This window comes from Haliaeetus albicilla, chromosome 14 (assembly GCF_947461875.1).
Source record: "Haliaeetus albicilla chromosome 14, bHalAlb1.1, whole genome shotgun sequence".
Lineage (NCBI taxonomy): Eukaryota > Metazoa > Chordata > Aves > Accipitriformes > Accipitridae > Haliaeetus > Haliaeetus albicilla.
The window spans coordinates 14,210,830-14,232,197 of NC_091496.1; the positions used below are offsets into that span (position 1 = coordinate 14,210,830).

At 39.1% G+C, this 21,368-nt stretch overlaps 1 protein-coding gene across 2 annotated transcripts in view; it reads right to left on the reverse strand.

Annotated features, from left to right (window-relative positions):
* RELN (reelin) overlaps positions 1-21,368 on the reverse strand; it is a 306,374-nt gene that overhangs the window by 131,004 nt on the left and 154,002 nt on the right. For both annotated transcript variants that reach the window (XM_069801790.1, XM_069801791.1), the window contains exons 9-10: positions 8,368-8,464; positions 5,367-5,607 (exon numbers count right to left, since the gene is read on the reverse strand). In XM_069801790.1, coding sequence (XP_069657891.1) covers positions 5,367-5,607; positions 8,368-8,464 — 338 coding nt within the window. The remainder of the gene's footprint in view (positions 1-5,366; positions 5,608-8,367; positions 8,465-21,368) is intronic.

Below are 21,368 nucleotides of genomic sequence, written 5' to 3' on the forward strand. Positions count from 1 at the left end.
TTCCGGGAAATTAGAATGAGCTGAATAGTGATGACCTGTTACTTAAGGGTCTTACTGTATCAGGATATCAGGATTGGGATGTTTTCAGGATTTATTGGTCACGTCCACGGTAGTGAATAACGTGCATCTGGTACCATTCCCTGGTCCTAAACCCAACTTGCTCAGTGAGGCTGGCACAGACCTTCCCCCCTTGTCCCATCCCATACTATGCCAAGCTGCATGTTTGCAGGTCAGCAGCACAGACAACCTCAGGTGTAGTCTGCAAGTCCTGTAGACCAAACAAACTAAGCTGGCCAGCTGGACTGCAACCTTCAGCCACCAAGTGAAGAGCAGCTGCAACTACTGTGAGACAGCAATTCTGTCACTGGACTCTTCTCAAAGGTGAGAAGTGTCACTAAGTTAACACATCATGACTAAATACATCATCGCTCTAGTGTCTATAATGATCTATACTGCTTTTTCCCACATGTGGAAAAATTCCAGAGACAGGTGGTTTGGTCTCAATGCTATTTTTATGGAATCAAAGCACCACAGAGACACGAACTATAAGACTGCTGAGGTTGTCTCCTTTCTCAACCTCAGTTTTTGAGCTTGCACACTGAATCTTGGGCCAGGGCAATCAGAGAAAACTAAAAAACTTGGCAAGTGTTGTACCTCAAAACACAACAATTTCTGGTCAAATATACAAGATATATGAAGTGTCCACTGAGAGATGAGATCACTTTCCTATTCTATAAGAGTAGAGATCCAAGAAGCGTTACTGAAGGAAGATTTTATCTTTTCCCCCAATTAGTTATGAAGGGTCACAGACCTTTAACAGCTCTCAGAGCATAGCACTGCTTCATGTGTTTCAGCAATCTCAACCACCAGTGCAACATCCTAACTATGCTCCGTCGCAAGGCCATGCTTATGCTCAGAGCTGTCACTGGAAATACTGAAATGCAGTCAGGAATTTATCCTGTTCAACACCCTTCCACACAGTCCAACACAGATAAATATGTTCCAGTGGATCCAATTAATCTCCTAAGGGTTGCTTGGCCTTGCTAACAGCATCTTTCTTGTCTTTTGCTGTCTTCTTTGGAACCAAAACACACAAATTCAGTGGCTTATCTCTCAGCTTGCTTCCTATCTCAGTAGCCAGTTCCAGCTGCGTCTGCAACCAGCCATGTGCTTTCAAACGAGTAGCAACCGCTCCTGAGCGCAGCAAGAAACGTAATGAAATTCCTGGTCCAAGCTCAAGCAGGCTGGGAGAGGAGGAGAAACTGCTTCCCAAGCTGGGCACAGGCAAGTTCCCACAAGTGTTTATTGAGAACACACTGTCCAAATCCACCAAACTGGAGTGAACACATTGTGCATAATTACCATTAATGCTTGCACTGTCTACTCTAGTGACTGAATCCAACACAGAACCTAATCTAGGACCCAGACAACAGTCTTCATGGTAGTACTTTTCTTTGTTTCAGCTGTCTTTTTACCTTATTAATCTAAGCAGCTATTAATCTGAGCGGTTTTACCAGCAAGACTCCTGGATTTGTAATGTTTGCTATTTATTTTAGTAGATCTCAAGTACTACCGAAGTAAATCTTCTACAGAAAAGAATATACTTTATTTGCAATTTGATAAGCATCCAATAAGAGCATGTACCAGGCATAACAAGCAATTTCAAAAGCCACCTCCTGAGCAACTCTTGGAAAAGAACTTGCTGAACCACCTCTAACTATGCAAGCAACAGCAGCTTTTATTCTAAACTATCAAGAAACCATATCTTAATGCCTATCTTTACTAACAGAGTAACCCACTAAGGCAACGAAATGGTATTTAATGAGGATTCCCTTAAAAGTTTTGCGATGGCTGAAGGGATGGGTGAGGTGAGCAGTTCTAACACGCTAGGACCATAATGGTAACCAGATTAGGCCAGGGACCATTCTCTGGCCTTGACAGCAAATGACACAGCAGAGTTTGTATCCACCTGGGCAAACACTCTCCTTCCAGAAGAGTGGTGTCATCCCCGGCGGCCTACTGGAAAGAGTCCCTGGCCCATCCATGAGGGTACATCCCTGGAAGATAATGCCTGGGAGATTGCACAAGCCAAAGACAAGCAAGGGGGTGTTGTAACAACTAAGGTGTGCAAGATAATGGGCTCACGTTCGTACCCTTGTTTGCTTCATTCACTACCCTGTATGTGCCACAGAGCCTCCAAGGAGAAGGTTCCACCATCTGCGCAACACCTGCTGGGGCAGTCCAGAAGTAAACACCTAGAGAAAGACTGTTTCTACTCCTTTTTCTACTAGAAATCAGTATGTATTTTTACCTCTTCTTTCAGTTCTGACTGCCAGCTGGATGAGCTATCTCAGACTGGCACTGCTCTTCCACCTGAGAAATATGCAATATCAATTATTCTGCATGGTGAAAGGTGGTGAGCAAGAAAGGATGAATACACATAATAACCCCAGTAAATGAAATAAATTTAGAAAGAGAATTTTTCTTGTTTCTTTTTGTTTTTCTTAATATTTCATTCCCTCAGTCCAGTGAAAGTACTTATCTTTATGGCACAATTTAGGAAAGGAATTGACCCACAGTTTTGTATATACTAATCAAAACAGAGTTAGACAACAAATAACATCGAGAAATGTGACTGTGTGTTGGCATTGTCAAGGAAACCCATAAGGAAAAGCACTGAAGGAAGCCAATGAAGAAGTTAACACAAACCTCAAGAAAGATTTTTAAGGCCAGTTTATCTAAAATACTAATTGACAAAGGACAGGAGGATATGAATTGAAACTTGTATGGCACAAACAGGCTTAGATGGCAGAGAAAAGGTCTCATCAGCTTGATATGGAGTTTGGCACAGTGACAGACTGTGAGTATGGGAACTTCTTCAAAAAGCACATAGGTGAGAATTATAAAAGGTAGCACAGTATAGCAATGAAAACTGTCGATCCCTCAGTAAAAATGTAAATAACAATTTAAAATTGCTATACAGACTTTCTGAACAAACATCAGGACTATTTAGCAAGTTTTAGATGTCTGGGAAGCAAAAGTACTTGTAGGAAAAAGAGAACTAGAATTAGCTTTGATGCAACCTATCCGTATAGCACTGTCAAGGTTTCTCCAACATTATTTGGCAGGCCAATGTCTTTGGCTATGACAGAGAAATCTCTTAAAAGGTTCACCCAGTTTCTATGAACTCTTGCAGCCTGAGAGCATTAACAATATGGGGAATCCTGTGAAGATGTACCACCCATTGCTGCCGTCATTCTGCCATTATACTGGCCAAGTTATCTGACTGCTGTGAAATGCTGCTTGAAACAGAGGTGACTGGTGTGGTTACATTTAAAATGTGATGTAACGTCATTAGTACAATGTACAAAGATTCTCATGCTTCTATTTATACAACATAGTGTGTTTGTGATGAACTGAGATTAGAGCTACGCTAAATGTTTTAAAGAAAATATTAGAAGTTTTTGTAAAGTTTTATATAATGTTCCAATCCTGTAAAGCATAAAATCTTTGCCCAAAAAATTGTTCTTGGTGTTATAATGCTATGACAGGGTCTATGCTGAATCTGATGTAAATCTTGACCCAATTTATAGTTTTACTTTTTGACATAACATGAAATTCACATTGCAAAATCTGTTCAAATTGTATTTGGCAAGATTGTTCCTGAAAATTTGAGGAAAACTGGAGGAAAAACCTTAAAAATGAAATTTGAGTATGGGAGTGCTCTGGTGACAATCCAGATACACTAAAAATGTTTGAAATAGCTACAGGGTCCCAAGCAAAATAAAAGCCCTGCGTCACACATAGCCTTAATCCAATGTGGCTACACCACAGTCTTATACATTGCCTTAATCTGGTGTAAGCGGCTACACATAGCCAAATGTCAGATGGGAACAGACATTTGCACATTTCACTTGTCCCTAAAACAGAAGATGACCTTGGAGGAATGGCAGGTTGGTGAATTCTCACTCATGTCTCATATAAGGTTTGAGCTTGAATAGGATTTCTGTCTAGAAGCACTAAGTGATCTCTGAGTTTAGGTTCCTCGTCTTTCTTGTAACCATAGCTGTGTATTGACACAAACTGACTGAGTTTAACTAAACAAAACCCCAAAACCCCAACAACAACAACAAAATCAACAACAAAAAGAGGTTTACTTGCTAAAGTCTAGATGCTTTTTATGGATGTTTCAGAAGGAGCAAGCAGTGTTTAGGCTCGGCCAGCTGAGAAGTAACTGCGCCTATGGCACATTAATCCTTGCTTTGCTTTCACACCTTCACGTGTGTGGGCTGGATTTTAAAATCCAGAGATAAGACTGACAACACAACGAATATGAACTGATCACAGAAAATTACTTCATTAAATATACAGGACACTATTTGATTCTAAAATCTCTTATAAAAACTTTGTCATTGTAGTTTAAATGGTCTTACTGAAGTAAAAAAAAAAAGTCAATATGCAGGTACTATGAGTAGATAAGTGGGAGTATTTATTTCTAAAAAGATTAATCTGAGGCCATTTGTATCAGGTTCTGTGGGAAAAGGATGAGGCCATAACCAACCTCTTGCTGCCCTCAGTGTTCGACATCTGTTTCCTGTGCAATTGCCAAACCCATTACCAGCATCATAAATGAACCCCAACATCAAAACTGTCTTTTTTGTGAATGAAAAATAGGGTAAAAACAGAAAGTCATCTGCTGTTCAACTCCTGGCTGCTGGGAAACATAGAAAGCAAGAATCCAACTGATTTCCAAATGTTGAACAACTCTGCATTTGAAGGAACTTTGTGCACAGAGATCTTGTAGGGCTCCTTAGAGTTTTTCCCAAGCTAGTATGGTCTTACTGGATCTCATATATCAAAACAGGATCTTACTGAAAAAGAGACTTTTAAGGAGCAGCCATTACCTGAATGCATGCTGCAATGGAGATGTGATATTCACAGTCAGAAAAAGTGGGAAACTGTATTTTTTTGTGATGGTTTGTGATGAAGCAAGTAACAGTAGCTGAACAACACCAACGTAAACAAACAGCTAGATTTCAAAATATCCAATGGAGAGACTTGAATTTGTTTCAAAAACATTGCACTGTTTTGCTAAAAGGAAGCTGTTTCCCATTTTCTGTTACATGATCTTTGACATGACAGTATAAACTGTCATTTGGTATTGGTCATGGCAGAGAAGTTGCATTGTTCTAGAAAGCCCCGGTGGGACAGAGGAGAGGTAAAAACAAAGTAAAAAAAGAGCCCAATTCTAGAAGCAGATGGAGTGGCCTAAACATCGTTGTGTGTTCAGAGTTTGGTTAGATGTTACTGTTGTCTTCTACATACAAGAGTATTCATAACATTATGCCCTAGAAAATCAGACTAACCTTAACTGTGGCCCCAGGAAAGAAAAGCCAGTTGCCAGTATCCACAGGATCAAGATTATCTTCTAACACAACTTTTCTGTGAGCAGCATTTATGATCAGGATGTTGTCCAATGCCCAACAGGCTTCATACACATCACCAGTGTGAACATAATCCTGTTTCCACTGAAAATAGATGTTCTCCCCTTTAGCATCTTCAGGAAGGTACAAGATGTGGATGATAGTGCTGACATTGGAAGGAGCGCTGAAAAACAATGATATGGAATTAGACCAAGTTTAAGGCATAGCCACGAACATTTTTCCCTCATTTAACACATTTACCAGGTGTGACACAGTTGTGCTGATGTCCCTTGTATGCTGAAAAATCTTCCATGGAGATGAGAAAATACCTGCCCTGAGGCAGAGTCCCACTGTGCCAGGCAGTTCACATACAGCTCAAACAGGCAGCCTTGCTTCAGAGAAAGTGCAAGCTAAGGCAATAAATAACAGATCAATGCAGATGTTTGGAGAGCACGAAGAAACAGCAGGGCAACATTCATACTTAATGCTGGTCACATCTCCCAGGTGACTGGACATTATCAGGTATTTTGCAGGTATGGCCAAAAGGAAATATGAAGGACTCACTTTACAAAAACAGGTCTCCCAAAATGTGATTTTTGCATGAGCTTTCACCAAAAGAAACTCCTGACTTCTGGTGCCTCAGTCCCTCATAGATCTAGATGGAGCAGAATGGCCAGAGGGAAAAGCTGGGAATTTTCTCTGACAAACGTGTCCTTCCAATCCCACACCCCTGCTGTCAGGATAATTCTGTGGATGGGGAGGGCCACCTTGCCTGCCTTTCCATGTTCTGCTTCAAGAACAATACAGAAGAAACAACCCATTCGTCCTATCTCTTGCTGCTGAAAATGGAAAATGAGGGGAGGAGAGGCAGACCTGGAGTATCAGTATTAGGCAATGATCAGGGCCTTGAGCTCTGCTTCCCAGAGCTGTCCTCAGAGCTGTGAAAGGCTTGAGGTTCACCCCAAGCTCTGGGTGAATGTCTTTACATTGCCAGTGGCAGTGAAAGGACTGAGCTCTGTGTGCAAGGAAGGGATGCTGAGAATTATTATTTTTGTTTTATTAATCACCCAGCCAGGGAATTAGCTACATTCAAACCTCTGGCTGCAAGGAGTTACAAATTTCGGGTTTGCAAGATGTCAGCTACTCAATCTTGCCTCTGCCTTGGTAGCAATGCTTTGGTGGGTGAAGAGCTTGTCAGAGGCAATCCAGAGCATTTAGGGAAAAAAGCCACCAACAGCTTGCTCATACAGCAGCAAATGGAGGAACTTCTCTTTGTAAAGCAAAACATTAGGGTGTAGTGAAATGTTGAAAAGCAACTGTATTTGTCCCATATTCACACCCAGAATCTGCCCCCACAAATCACCCTACACTTGCTAAATGTTATGTCTGTCACCCTCCACTGCAATGTTGCTCTGAGACGTCGTCCTCGCTTCTGCCTGAGCCCACACACAGCACCCACCTTCCCTGAGAGGTCCTTCCCCTCCCTCCCGGGAGTCCAAAGCTGAAATCCCACTGACACAACACACACCGACACACTGACACAACACCTCCCCTTCACAGCTGCCCTCCTGCCCCACCTCTCCCCAGTTCTCCCACAATTCCCTGGAGCTGCCTGTAGTGCAGTGAAAGCCACTGAAGCACATGCAAATAAATACTCTAACTCATACGGACCACAGGAGAAATGAGCATCCTTTCATAATTCATCCTCTCCACTTTGCACGACACTGCTCTATTGACCTATTTCCTACTGCCGGCTCCAACAGTCAAAGTTAAAGCAACACAGATCAAACTATATGTGCATTAACTTAAAAAAATTTGGGGCTTGTGTTTGCACCATCACAACTCGAATTTCCTGGCTTGCAGAGCTATGAGGGTAACTGAACTGATGTTAGGGACTAGGTGCATAATTCTGCATCAATGTGAGAAAAATAAAAGATATTGTGTGGTTACTCTGAGGCAACTCCAGTGGCTGCAGTGAAGTTACTCTTGCTTTATATTTTTCTGAGATAAGAATTAACACCATTTGTTTTACTAAAATTGTTCATAATTTGTGCCTTTGTCAATTAAATCATAATCCCACAAGGAGTGGGAGGATGAAATACTGAAATCTACAGCCTTGCAGCTAGAGTTTTGCTTACTCATCAGGAATTAAGTAGCCTTTTGCTCTGCAAATTGTCTCAATGGACTGAAAACAGGCTCAAGCAAATCGCTTGCGTGGCACAGACACTATGGTAATGCAGGAGGGTGGACTGAGACATTATAAGGACATTACATATAAATGGCATTTTTTCTTCCCCAGTTGTACTTGTATAACTATCTATATATGCCAATGCACATCTCCTAATATTATTTAATAAAATGTTGCTTCTGCTCTCTTAGAAAAATCCATCTCCAACACCAACTCTCACTTTAAAGGTGTGCATATTGCAATAAAAGATTTTAAAATCCCCATTCATAATCCTTTGCACTTTCACGTAAACCAATTTGTTTAAAAACATGGCATAAATCACCGTATTCTTGCTATTATAACAGTGTTAGGACCCAAGCGTTCATATCAAACTATAAACTATTTTTATTGAACATTTTATCCTACCAAAGTAGAAGCTTGTAACGCTATAAATTATGGCTCTTGCTGACATTAAAAGCAGTGCTAAAATGCAAAAGTCATCAAAGTTTTGTTTTTTCAGGGACCTGAACCTGCTGGTTATTGGAGTTGCATTTTAATTCCGTAGTCATTTTCTTCCTTACCTCCCACATAATCAATGGATGAAATTGTGATTTACCAAACCCAGTGGCAGTTCTGCAATTCACCCCTCATCTTTTAATGTGTATGAACAAGTGAGAACTGAAAAGTTAACAATTAAAACAGGTTTTAAAAGAGCCAGGTTTAAACACCACCTGCTCAGCCAGAAAGCATGAAAATTATTAAAAAGCTGTAACAAACCTAATTTTCTCCAGCTGAGTCCAATCTGCAGAACTGTTCTTACTGTAGGACACGGTGATGCTGGGATCTGAGTAACTAAAGCGACATGAACCTGATCCTGGGAAAAGCAATAAAATGAGAAGTATTACGACACAACGAAGCAATAAATGATCCTCCAATAACCACAGTTGCTGACTGTGCCTTTGTCACATCACCACTTCTCCCTATTTTAAAGCACTTTGATTGATGATGAAATTTCCTGCGATCTGTTGCTGAAGGTAAACACAAAATAATGCATGCTTTATGAGTCAGAAATAAAGTAGAAATGATAAATCACAGCAGTGCTGTGTAATCTCTGCAAATTTCCCAGGGGAAGCCAAGTAAATTACTTAACACCCCCCACTGCAGGAAAAAACCCACCATATACTGTTTAAACAAAACCTTCATATTAGAGAATAATCCACATAGCAGAATTCACAGGGAAAACAGTAAAAGACTGTTTTTCATATTACTATATAGAAAAAAAAATCCAGAACTAAAAATACAGTAAGTGATAGGAAAATGTGTACAGAATTACTTGAGCCAAGAGCAAATGTGCTTTAGGAATCTAAAAGAATACAGACATTACAAAATTAGTTATTTTAAGGATGCCTGAAGAGAATTAAATTAAGAAATCATCCAATATACTCACTAGAGCCTTTAATTAATAATAAACATTTGATGCTGATCTGGGAATCTCACAAGACTTTACAAAAATGAACTAATTAAGCCTTATGGCACCCCTGCAAGGTAGGGTAATATATTTACTTTTGATTTATAAAAGGGTGTCTTCTGGGTGTTGTCACAAAAGATGCGCTTAACAATTAATAAAGGGGACAGTCAAAATAACAAATACTGGGATTGAAAAATTCAACCTAGAAAACATGATAAACAACCTGAGTCGTAACTAAATACACTAAAAATACTATTTTTCTCAGACACCAGATAATTCATCCATCTCAGAAAATTCAACACCCAGTGAAACAGAAAAATCCTAACCTGTGCTCCAAAGATCAAAATTTCTACTTCATAAGCATGTTGAAATGTGAGATTCAGAGCAGCAGACATCAGGTACCTTCCATATTTAAGAGAAGCAGCTCTCAACTAAACAGCACCTCTGATGGCATCAGGATACCACTGAGTGAGTACCACAGCTTTGCTTAGAGTAGGAGTATGTATTGTGTGTGCTACAAGTAGTATGTTATGTTTATGTGTGCTTCAGGTATGTTCAGTCAGTTGTGTATAGTCAGAAAGTCAGTTCAGTCAGAAAGTTGTGTATATACATACTTTTATATATGTATGAATGTATATATATACCCAGATGTGGAAACTGCTGACCATAAAATATTATCATTTTCCAACTAGAGGTACTTATTTTTGGAATGAAATAAATGGCCTGATTAAAAAGGTGTTAACTACTTGTACAAGAGAACAGCTTACACATTTTAATGGGAACATATGTCATTAAGTACACTGCTTGCAGCCCCAGCTCCCCCGAGGCAGTTCACATTCGCAGATCTCAGCTCCACAGAACTGCTTTTCTACTCTGAGATACACAGCACATACCTCTGCAGGGGGAAAACCACCCCAAAACATGGGATGAAATCCTGTCTCTATAATTTTGCCTGATACATCGACTAGCATCCTGGAAATGACCCACAAAGTTGCTTTCTTATATCTTTTGCTAATGATAAATTGTAAATAGAGGAACAGGTACTTCTGAGCCACTACAGCTGTGTGTGGTACGTTCAGCTGGTCTGACACGTATTCTTGCCGTAATGAGGCACAGATTAATTAATATTTCAAAGGCAGCAGGACTTTGAATTGCCAACCATGTACCCAAAATGACTACAAAGCAACTGTCTGGTTATATTTTACTGACAAGGCATTTTATTTCTATCATATTAAAACCAAATGATGTCAGGAAAAGCCTTTGCGTTTCATATTTGCCCATCTGCTGAGATGGTCTACTTTACTGAGTGACATCTGCTGTGGGTTCCTGCTTCTGTGGCATTTAGGAGTTCCAACCCTTAATCACACTCGTTCATTTCATTTCAGGGGAACTCAGTTCAAAAATCAGTGAACTTCAGCCAGTTTAACCACTTTGGCTGGCCAGAAGCTGTGAAGCAAAACAGCAACACACTGAGTTTTCTCTTAGACAGAAATTAAAGGAACATAAACAGTAAAAACAACCAGCAATATAGACTTTATAACATGTGCTATTTCAGTTAGCATTACATTCAACTTTCGGTACAGCGTTCTTAAACAAAGCCAAGTCCAAATATTCTGCTAAAACAGGGGAGAAGGCCATATTTGCTGCCCATACTGCGAAGACAATAGGAAATGAGTGTTCCCTGTCAGTACAATCAATATGAAAAATGCTGCCTGTTAAATCTGAACACCCTCAAACTATGCAATGAAGATCAAAGTTATTGCTTAAAAGAAATGGGGCCACTGAAAAAGGACTTTGCAAGGTAGATGTGGTATTTCCCTTGTGTTATTGGAAAGGGAGAAATGGAGACAGAATTAAAAGAGATCAGGCAAGTGCTGTGTTTATTATTATTTTAATAAGCAGAACAGGTTGTGTTAAGATTAAAATTAGTTTGGGAAAGTCATCAAGATCAATGTAAGTAGCAGTTACTGTCTATGACGACAATTCTGTTTTATGTTCTCGACTCAAAATCATAAAATAGCAAGATTATTTATCATTTAAGTATCTAATTCTGCAAAACTTGAACTGACAATAAAAAAAAAAAAAGAAATTAATCTCTTTGAAAAAATCATCAACAAGGTTCAGGCACTATTCTTTCCTATTTGAACCATCTATTTTAAATACACAAAACCAATACTCAGCTTAGCTTACCCTAAGGGTTTCTTCCCATGAAAAGGGAGGAAGGTGAACATACAACTGCACTCCAGGACAGGGTTTACTGAAAGCCAGTGGCTTTCAATATAATTTTCAATATTACTTTTAATATTACTTTTACTTAATACTATTACTATTACTCCATATTACTATTATTTCAGTAATCCTAAACTAGGATTATTTAAATAATTTTGTAGAAATCTGCAGTTTGGATGTTTGCCTCTACCTTGACCAGCCAAGCTATATTCTGACTTTGTGAACAAACAGATGATCAAAATTCAAGTAGTAACATAGCAGGAACTGAGGGCAAATTCAGCTGGGGAAGGGAGGTGTCCTTCACACTGCTCCAGAGATGGTAATAAACAGTTTGTTAGTTCCGAGCAGAGCGGCAGGGGCAGGATGTCATGCTGTAAATCTTCATACCTTCCTGTCCTCCAAAGAAAAAGTTGTACAAGATGACATAAGACCTTTTGAATGAGATTAGAATAGGCTTGTTTTAAATCAAGAATGCCCAGGTTTTGAACCAGCCATGAAAACGGGTAATAAACCATGCACAATGATTACCATAAAGAAGTCTACATTAGTAAGTTACTGCATTAGAGAAAAATGCCTTTTTTTTCTTAAGCCAAGTATGTCATAGCAAACCTGATGCCTTGGTGAGGTTATTGCTAGCTAAATCTGACTAAGAGTTGGGATTATACTTTCAACGTATTTACTGGAGCAGGGAGGGCAGTGACCAAACCACCTCCCAACCAAGAATAGCCTCATTTTTTCTCTACGTATGTATAGGCAAGCTTGTCCTTGGGTTTCAGGAACAAAGTATTTTTCTCCTTTGGAGTTATTTTACTCCTTTTGATAGGCTTCTAGCTGAAGTTCACCGACTTCTAAAACTTTTGGAAAAAAGCTAAATATACACAACCTTCATGGATTTAATTTCAAATGATACATTTGAAGTTCAGACAGTGTCCTGGTTTCAGCTGGGATAGAGTTAATTGTCTTCCTAGTAGCTGGTACAGTGCTATGTTTTGAGTTCAGTATGCAAAGAATGTTGATAACACTGATGTTGTCAGTTGTTGCTAAGTAGTGTTTAGTCTAAAGTCAAGGATTTTTCAGCTTCTCAAGCCCAGCCAGCAAGAAAGCTGGAGGGGCACAAGAAGTTGGCACAGGACACAGCCAGGGCAGCTGACCCAAACTGGCCAAGGGGTATTCCATACCATGGGATGCCACATCTAGTATATAATATAAACTGGGGGCAGTGGGTGTGGGGGGGATTGCCGCTCAGGGACTAACTGGGCGTCGATCAGCGGGTGGTGAGCAATTGCATGGTGCATCATTTGTACATTCCAATCCTTTTATTATTACTGTTGTCATTTTATTAGTATTATCATTATTAGTTTCTTCTTTTCTGTTCTATTAAACCGTTCTTATCTCAACCCAGGAGTTTTACGTCTTTTCCCGATTTTCTCCCCTATCCCACTGGGTGTGGGGGGGAGTGAGTGAGCAGCTGCGTGGTGCTTAGTTGCTGGCTGCGGTTAAACCACGACAGATAGCAATTTTGTCTGTTCCCAAAAACGATGAGCAGCTTCTGTTATAACACCCAGCTATGTTCATATACTAAGTATTTTGAAACATTAATTTATCTGGCTTGTGCTTTACATGCTTGGATTTTGCCCCAAGGCAAATTTTAATAAAATAAAATTTGCTTAAAGTTGAATCCAGACACTGATGCTAATAGGGGAGGGTTTTGACTGGTAGAGCATGGGAATGCAAAACAGCTCCTGACCACTGCTTTGTTAATTCTACCTAAACCAAACAGGAAAGAATAGAAAACAAAAGTTTGTTTTCTCAACAAACAAAAGTATGGTTCTCAATTGTTTTGCTGCTTGTTTCAGAGGATTGGTAACCCATAGCCAGGACCTGAGTAGTACTGACCACCTGCAACATGTCCAACTGAGATAGTCATGACTTTTTTGCCTATTTTTTGTAAGTCTTGTTAAGCTGATTTTGGTTTCCTCCAATGCCATTGAAAGTACGAGTGAATATTTTACATACCTTATTTTTTAAAATATCATGTAGGTAGAAGTACTAAGAACACAGTATTTCAGGAGAGACATTATGAAGACACTTCATACCAGGTATTTGTATGCAGGTATTCAGTTATTTGTATCCAGGCTGACAATGGCAGGCAAAATTACTTCTCACTACGGCTTTGCCTCCAACTGTGTCAGATTTACAGAAGCCCGAGTCATACGGCTGTTGGTCTCTAGGATTTCTTAACAACACTGATTAGAAGCTGGTGTTTTGCTGAGATAAAACTGGGTGCCATCTGCAAGGAAACCAATATTTTGCTCCTTATAGACTGTGACATCCTCCGCCTCTTGACAGCCTCTTCATAGTTCCTGCAAGTGCTTCTGTGGATAAGCAGATGAGATATCTAATGCTGGCTTTAAGGAGAATGAGTCTAATGTGGAACTGTACAAGAAAAATTCACAGAAAAAATTTGTAGAAGGGTTTAAATTGTGTTCTGACTGCAGCCTGAAAAACAAAAGGGAGCTGAAAAGAATCCCGTTTATCTCATGCTAGAAGATTGCTTTTATTCATTTTGTTAATGTGATGAATAATGATTAGTGTTTGCTAAGGATTATGATTTGCTGATATTGCTTGAATTAAGCCAAACTGGATAGTATAAATTACTAGTGGTCAAATATGGCTGGCTTGCTAATAGTTTTTTCCAAATTAATGAACCATACAGTTTGGTATAATGGATGCTCTGTGGATCCTAATTTTTTTTAGGTGTATGTTTATACTGGCTTCTGATCAAGAACCAGAAGATTTTAACCATGTTAAAAGATGGAATGTTTTGTGCTGGATATATCGGAAGCAGTAGTACAAAAATGTGCAACTCACTGTTCATCCCATTCTGCCTCTGAAATTTGAATTTAGTTATGTGTGATTTTTAATTTTGACATATTTTAGATCTTTAGATTATCTTTTAGAAGTTTGTTTTTGTTTATAGAACAAGTTCAGAGGACAAATAAGTATTTTAAGTGTAAAAAATCTTCAAATTAATAACTGTAGAGAACTGTACTCTATTTTGTAGTTGTAGCATACATTTTCATGGAAAGAATTAAATATTTTTATTGCTGGCCGCTTTTTTCTCCCTTGTGAGAAGAGGATTTTGACTATCTGCACCCCTGTACATGTTCTGATAAACTGAAATAAATACCTGACACTGGAAAACAAAAATGTCAATGGTGTTTGCCTTTGGTAAAAATCAGATCTACTCTAGTATTAGTGAGAATTATGAATTTTGAAATGCAAAGTCTCAACTATTTATTTTTCCACAGGTTTCAGAGAGCAGCTAACTTTTGTTCCACTGGCAGCTTTAGGCTATTGCTCCATTTTGGAAATGCTGGGAAGTTACCGCTAAATAAAAATAAAGAGTTGACAAGCATACTAAAAACCTCCACTGTAAAACTACAAAAGATGAGAAGAGTAACTAGTAAATAAATAAATTTGATAAAAATTAATCAGAAGGACTTCAGAAATGAAGTCCTAAAAAGTAATCAGTCAAACCCCAAGCGGAGGGGCCCCTGAGCGAGGTGCCCTTGCCCAGAGGGTGGTCCTGGCTAGAGCGTGGGGGGAGCACTGGAGCCGGTGACCTCCCACGGTCCCTTCCCACCCACCTCCTTCCAGGATTCCCAGTAACAGCAAATGTACTTTTTATAAATTAATGCAGCTAATTTCCTTTAGATGAGAAGTAAAGTCTGAGGAAATACTTATCTGGCTCAACTTCCTCTTAGTCTATTTATATTCAGATATGATGTGCTTCCTGCGCTCACACAAATTTGTTCTCTTCTAATGAACAAGATCAGATCACAATTCATAATGCTTTTTGTGCTGAGAACATTAAGGGGAGAAAAATAAGCCAGGCAGAAAGCTGTATTTCCCTTATGCCAGTTTCCAATTTATTCTGATGTAAAGATGCTCAGCTATTTACAGTGTCTCTTTCTGAGATACAGCCAGCAGGTACCTGCTTGGATAATGTGTCTATTGCCAAATAAATAATTACATGATGCTTCTAAATTTAACCACGTTCTTAAGTGCACTAACATCGTATAGAGTACCTTGCTGAAGGCAAAGTGAGCAAACTTGTTAAGATCTGGATGTAATGGACACCCAGGAATTACAGCTACTGAAACAGTACTATCATTAACACCACAGAAATACTCTTACGGTGGTTCTTGAATGTCTGACCAAGTAGTAAGCCCTGTGCTCAGCAAGCTTTTTCTACTGGTATACCTGTACTGTATGCTTCAACATTATTGCCATTAAATGCTTAATGTCAGATTACATGGAGATCCTCTAAGTGAAAGGGTCACCTTTCAATGAAGCTGGGCAAAAATTAAATTATACCATCTTAAACTTAAATTAGTTCAGCAGTACACTAATATGTATTGATAAGTAGAAAGAGATGTTAAAACTCTGTTTAGCAGCCTGGGACAGCTGCAAAGGTCAATAATCAAGAAAATGAGCACCATAAGATGCTGATAAGGGTATTAAAAGAATGCAGGAAGGTAAATGACGTTTTATTTAGATCCCTACAGCCAGTCCAATCTAGAGAGGCAGTAGAAAACACACACTGGTCGCAAGAGCTGCTGTGTAAAAGGAGGTACCTTGAATATAAAGATTTGAAAGTCCTTTCCTTGCCTGCTTTAGCGAAATTCCCTGGCACCAAGAAAATCTGGGAAATATTTTTTCTCAAGCCAAGTCCTGAGCTGAAGAGTCTCTCTTTTCTGAAACCCTATAAAACTGATTACCTGCCTTTAACTTTATATGTGGGTAGATAATAATTAGTTTGGCAAAAGGGTTTTTTTTGCCCTGATGGGCTTTTCTATTTTTATCTGCTTTTGCTTTCATGGAAACCCCCTCCCTTGCCCACTGGAGAAAGACCCAGGAGCGTTTTGCTGAGCTGGGGGCTTCTCTCTTCACCCCTGGGAACTACAGATGCTTTGTTGTTTAATTCAAAAATGGACAATTTTAATCATACAAAAGTGTTATCCTCACACAATGATATGAGCAGGATTAAGATGAAAGTCAGTCTGTAATCCAGCATTTATTATTTGCAGCAACCAATTCTGTAATGGCCTGCGTTTGACTGTGAGGCGGTGGCTCAGCCACCTGCCCTGGCTCTGAATCCTGAGGCTCTCTTTATCTTTTCTGCTTTTCTCCATGTAGTAAATCTGTAATGCTCACATTTTAATTCCTAACAGTGGCAGAGAAGCCCTTGTACGGAAGTAATAAAGACAGTATTTCATTGTAACCTTGGGCTAGCCAAAACAACACAAATCATTTTGCCCAAGGCCATTAAAACGTCTTTCAAATACGGCATTAACTTTAAACCTTGGTTTCAATCTAGGCATTATCTAGGCAGCCCCTCTTGTATAACTCAGCAAAATCGATAAACACCACCTAACATTTCCACATGCTATGTGAAGTGTGCTAGATGATGTTACTTACCTGCCTCATTCTTTCACATTAGATGTAATTTATAACCTATGCATCTACACAAAGGACTTTTCCACCAGGAAGGTGAAACTAGTAGGTTTCACATCAGGCAACAGCAAATGGCAATTTGGGTGGTGAGTCAAAAATCTTAATATTGTTTTATCGGGGGAAAATGGGAAATTAAGCAAGCAGAAGAAATGCAGAATGGTGAATGACACTAATTTTGGCACTGAATTTTTCAAATTCTCAAGTTTTTCCCAAATGTAAAGGAAAGAAATAGGAAAAAATAACCCGGGGGTTCAGATACAGTCTGTTCTCATTGCTTAGAGGGGCTTGGATCTGAATACAGCAACAATCAAGCTTCATTTCATAATATTCATGTCTTATGGACATTAGTGCTTTAAATTACCTATTTTAAAAACTGTTTTTATGCACTATTTAAGCTCAGTTCAGACAGGGTTCTAACACAATTTTATTAGCCAGCTTCCTGGTAATGAAATCCTTTAGACCCTCATGCCAGCCCAAAAGTGCTCCATATTTGCCTAATGCAAGATATTCTATCTGTCCTGTGGCCATCAGGCCAGCAGAACTGGCCAGCCTCTTCCCTGTTGGTACCACTGTCAGCATGACCGTAAGGATGTGCCATGCCCACACAGCAAACCTGGTGCTTCCTGGAAGGCATTGGAGCAGAAATTTGGGTGGCTGAAGGTAATCATCCATGCAGGTGACTAAAGTGCAGGAGGTGGCTCAACATGCCCAAAACATTTGGCACCGCAGTTTCTACCAGGAGTGTTTTTGTGTTCAGCTAACAAGATAGTGAGGGATTTAAAAGATCAAATACTCTTCCATGCTGAATTCAGAAGGGGCTTATTTTTCACTTTGGTATTTCTCTAGAGACATGTGAGTGAATTTTCGTAGCAATTCTGAAGGAAATTGCTCATCTCTGTCCTTTTCTGCTTAGGGCAAGCCCAGTGCTACCTCATGAAATGGCTGTTACAGCATTTGTTAGTCATCTGATAGCTTCTGCTAATTGTAAAACTGACTAAACAAAACTGGAAATTAAGAGAAAATGATCAGCAGTGGCTCCTCTCAGCCAAAGCTATGGCCTATTTAACAAAACATGTTTGGATACATGAATTTCTATCAAGTGGTCTGAATCCAAGCAGAGGATAAACAGACAACATAAAAGCAGTACCGTCAATATAACAGCTGCCACCAGAACTGAATTAAAACATTATAAAAATATAAATGACAAGCGCCTTCAGACTGTTACATGGGGCCAAATGCAGTCATCATTGTTCACGCAGCTGAGCCAAAGTGGAGTCAGGATGTTTCTGGCGGGAAGGAGAAGGAATCACGGTCTTGTGCAGATGCTCTGCAGAGCCCTCCAGATGCTGCTCTAGCAGACAGCCCAGAGAGACTGCTATTTCCTCTACAGAAATACATAGGGGTCAGTGAATCAGCCGCACTGTTTATGTATTAGATAATTTTTGTAAGATTATTTTTTGTCCATCGAGGTCTTCTATTTGCTGAGGTTAATAGGGACATAAGTGTGTTTTCTGAGGAATAGAAGCTTTGCAGGTAAGGACTAATCCAAAGGGCACAGTCAACAATTCTGATTAATAATAATAATAATCATCATCATCATCATCATCATCTGTAGTCTGAATATGCGTCAGGGCAAAAAAGTATTACCATCACCTACACAATTACATTTTATAATTTAATTCTGCAAGACTCACACTGGTAACAAAGGCAAATTGCCACTACAAAAAATGAAGGAAAAAAGCTAAGCCTGAAAAAAATTGCATTTTTTTTACTAAAGGTGATAAACACTATCTGTGCTTCGTCTTCAGCAAACATCACTGAGACACTTAGCCCACAGACTTGCTGAGTAAAACAGCTCTAATGTAGACCCTAGCGAGCTTGGTAGTTCAGGAAGAGTAATAGAGGCCACCGGTTAATGATTCACTAACCTGATGTCTTAGGGCGAGGCAGGACATGACATGAAAACCCTTTTGGAACCATTATGTCAAAGATCTGCATCAAAATCAATGACCCCTACTCATATGCTGATCAAAAGCAATCAGTAGCATATTTTAAACAGTCTTCTCCATTACACTTACAGAGAACTGTGAAATCAGCCAGCATTAGAAATAGACTGTAAATAAATTAAGCTGCATGGAAGTTCTTGGTATGTGCACTGCACATGTGCCTCACCTCTTGAAAAAAAATGACAGTATAAATATAAAGTCATCACAGGTGATACAATTACTCTTAAGAACAGCTGATGGTCTGATGGATTTTAAAAGCTCAAGGAATTTGAAGTGAAGACAGGGGTGATGGCTCAATCAGATAATAAAGTTGCAAGAGTGGAAAGTGTGTTGAACAAGACTGGAGAAATCATGAGCTTTGTTACTGGTTTTAGTGATTATACGGCAAGATTATCAATGGAATATTTATGCATGTAAAAGCAGAAAGTTTAGCATTTTATTTCCTTTTAAGGAAGGTAGAAAACAGGGACAAATGGGGTACTACTGAAAGAAGAGCACCCAAGTAATGTCTCTGCACCCTGAATTAGTGGAGTTTTGTCCTTACCAAAAAGTCCTGAATAGTTGAATACCAATAATAATCCTTCTACAGTAACATTTTAACCATATTAAAAACAATAGATACACACATTTATCCTTGCTATAGGGTTCTATTAGGAGGATATTAAGAGAGATTGGTAAGTTGCAGGTAGGTATTGCTAGTGATTGTAATATGTTCATTTTATCCCTATGGAACCCTGTAGGTTTTATCCTTGTCAAATATTGTAATCAAGAATGAACTTGGTCATCTGATGGATATTTAGACTAAATAAGTTGGAACAATGGAAGGAACAATAGCAACAGATGGCAGAGAAGTGACTGGATGATGTGAAAGAAGCTAACAACATGTTTTAACTTTTGGTCAGCCCTGAACTGGTCAGGCAGTTAGACTAGATGATCACTGTAGGTCCCTTCCAACTGAAATATTCTACTTCTATTCTATTCTATTCTATTCTATTCTATTCCATTCCATTCCATTCCATTCCATTCCACCCCATTCCATTCCACCCCAGAAGGAGGAGGAGAAAAGGGGCATTCTCACTCTATGAGTAAGGTCCAAATGCTTCTGGTTCCAGACCAATGTGAATATCATAACATGAGTGACTGGTCTTATGGATAATACCTACTGGGATTTTCCTGAGAGGACAAACTGAATCCACCTGGCAAAATCACAAAGCACTCTCCAAGATTAAAGCCTACTACTAAACCCCCACACTGAAAACTGTGTTTTTAATGGAAGATTGATGTGCTAGGCACATGTTTTGCTTCATGTCAAGTCTTTTCTCTAGCAATAGCTGGGACTAAGCATATGATCCATGCAGCAAAGATACCTAAGGAATTTCCAGTGTCAAGCCTGTTGGTTGTGCAGGCATTGAAGATCACCTTTACTCATGCATCCTGCCTCTTCAAGTCTTTCATGTTAATAGCAAATAATGTCCTCAGAGAGCGGCACCTTCATTGCCAGCTCAGTAGTACTCAGTGCCCACCAGAACTTTAGGGAGAGGTTTTTATTATTTTATTTATTGCAGGAAGAGTTATTCTGCATCATATTGAGTTTCTTATAAGATGTTTCATTTGTCATGGTGAACATATACTCCAACTTTTTCAAGTATGCCATGGTCTTGCCACTTTAAATCTGAAGTATAAAAACTGTGGCAAGTCCTGGGGAAATGTGTAGCTGTCACAGACTTTCTGTACATCCTTTTCTGGATACCAGGAATTCTGTCATGATCACCACTAAGCTAACAGAAAGGCATTTCAGAAGACTGCATTAAGCATGAAACAAAAGAAAGATTACAGTTAACTTTTCTCGATATGGCATGGGCATGCGCACTGATGGATTTCAAGCTTTACCTCACATTTCTTGACTTTTAAATAAGATTTTACATACTTCTACAATTTCCATTTTACATTACCTCTCTCAAATTCAATGCAGTCCTTTGTAGGATAATTAAGTGATGCTTATATAAAAGTAGTAACTCCACCACAAGATTACAATGCATAAGAAAGATGTCTGTCAAAATGTGCTATTTCTATATATCAGACAGTAAGCTGCTGAGAGGTTTGATTCTTAGGAATTCATGCAAATTATTTTTTTGCTTTAGTACCGTATTATGTGGCACCTTGTGCATTTCATTTCAAATTCCCTTTTGTATTAAACCAAAGCCAATGCTACAAGGATGAAATGACCATAACTCAGCTAAAATCAATTAAGGAAAGACGGTTTATGATTAGAAACAAATTGAAGATATTGCAAGTCATGTATTTGTCACAGAAAGGTAATTTTGGGGCTGACTGAAAGTAAGGATTAATGATTGACCCAAAGTAAAATCTGTTAGATTTGGGAACCCAACTTTCACAGAAGTTCTTTATCATCATTTTTTTGGAAAGGAGAGTCCAAGCCCAAGCTTTTTTTCTAAATAAAGCAAAAAAACTTTTGACCCTTTGGCTAGTTCTTTGTTTGCAAAACTAATGGCTTGATCTTTAAAAAATGGAGCCGAAGTGACGATTGTTTGAAA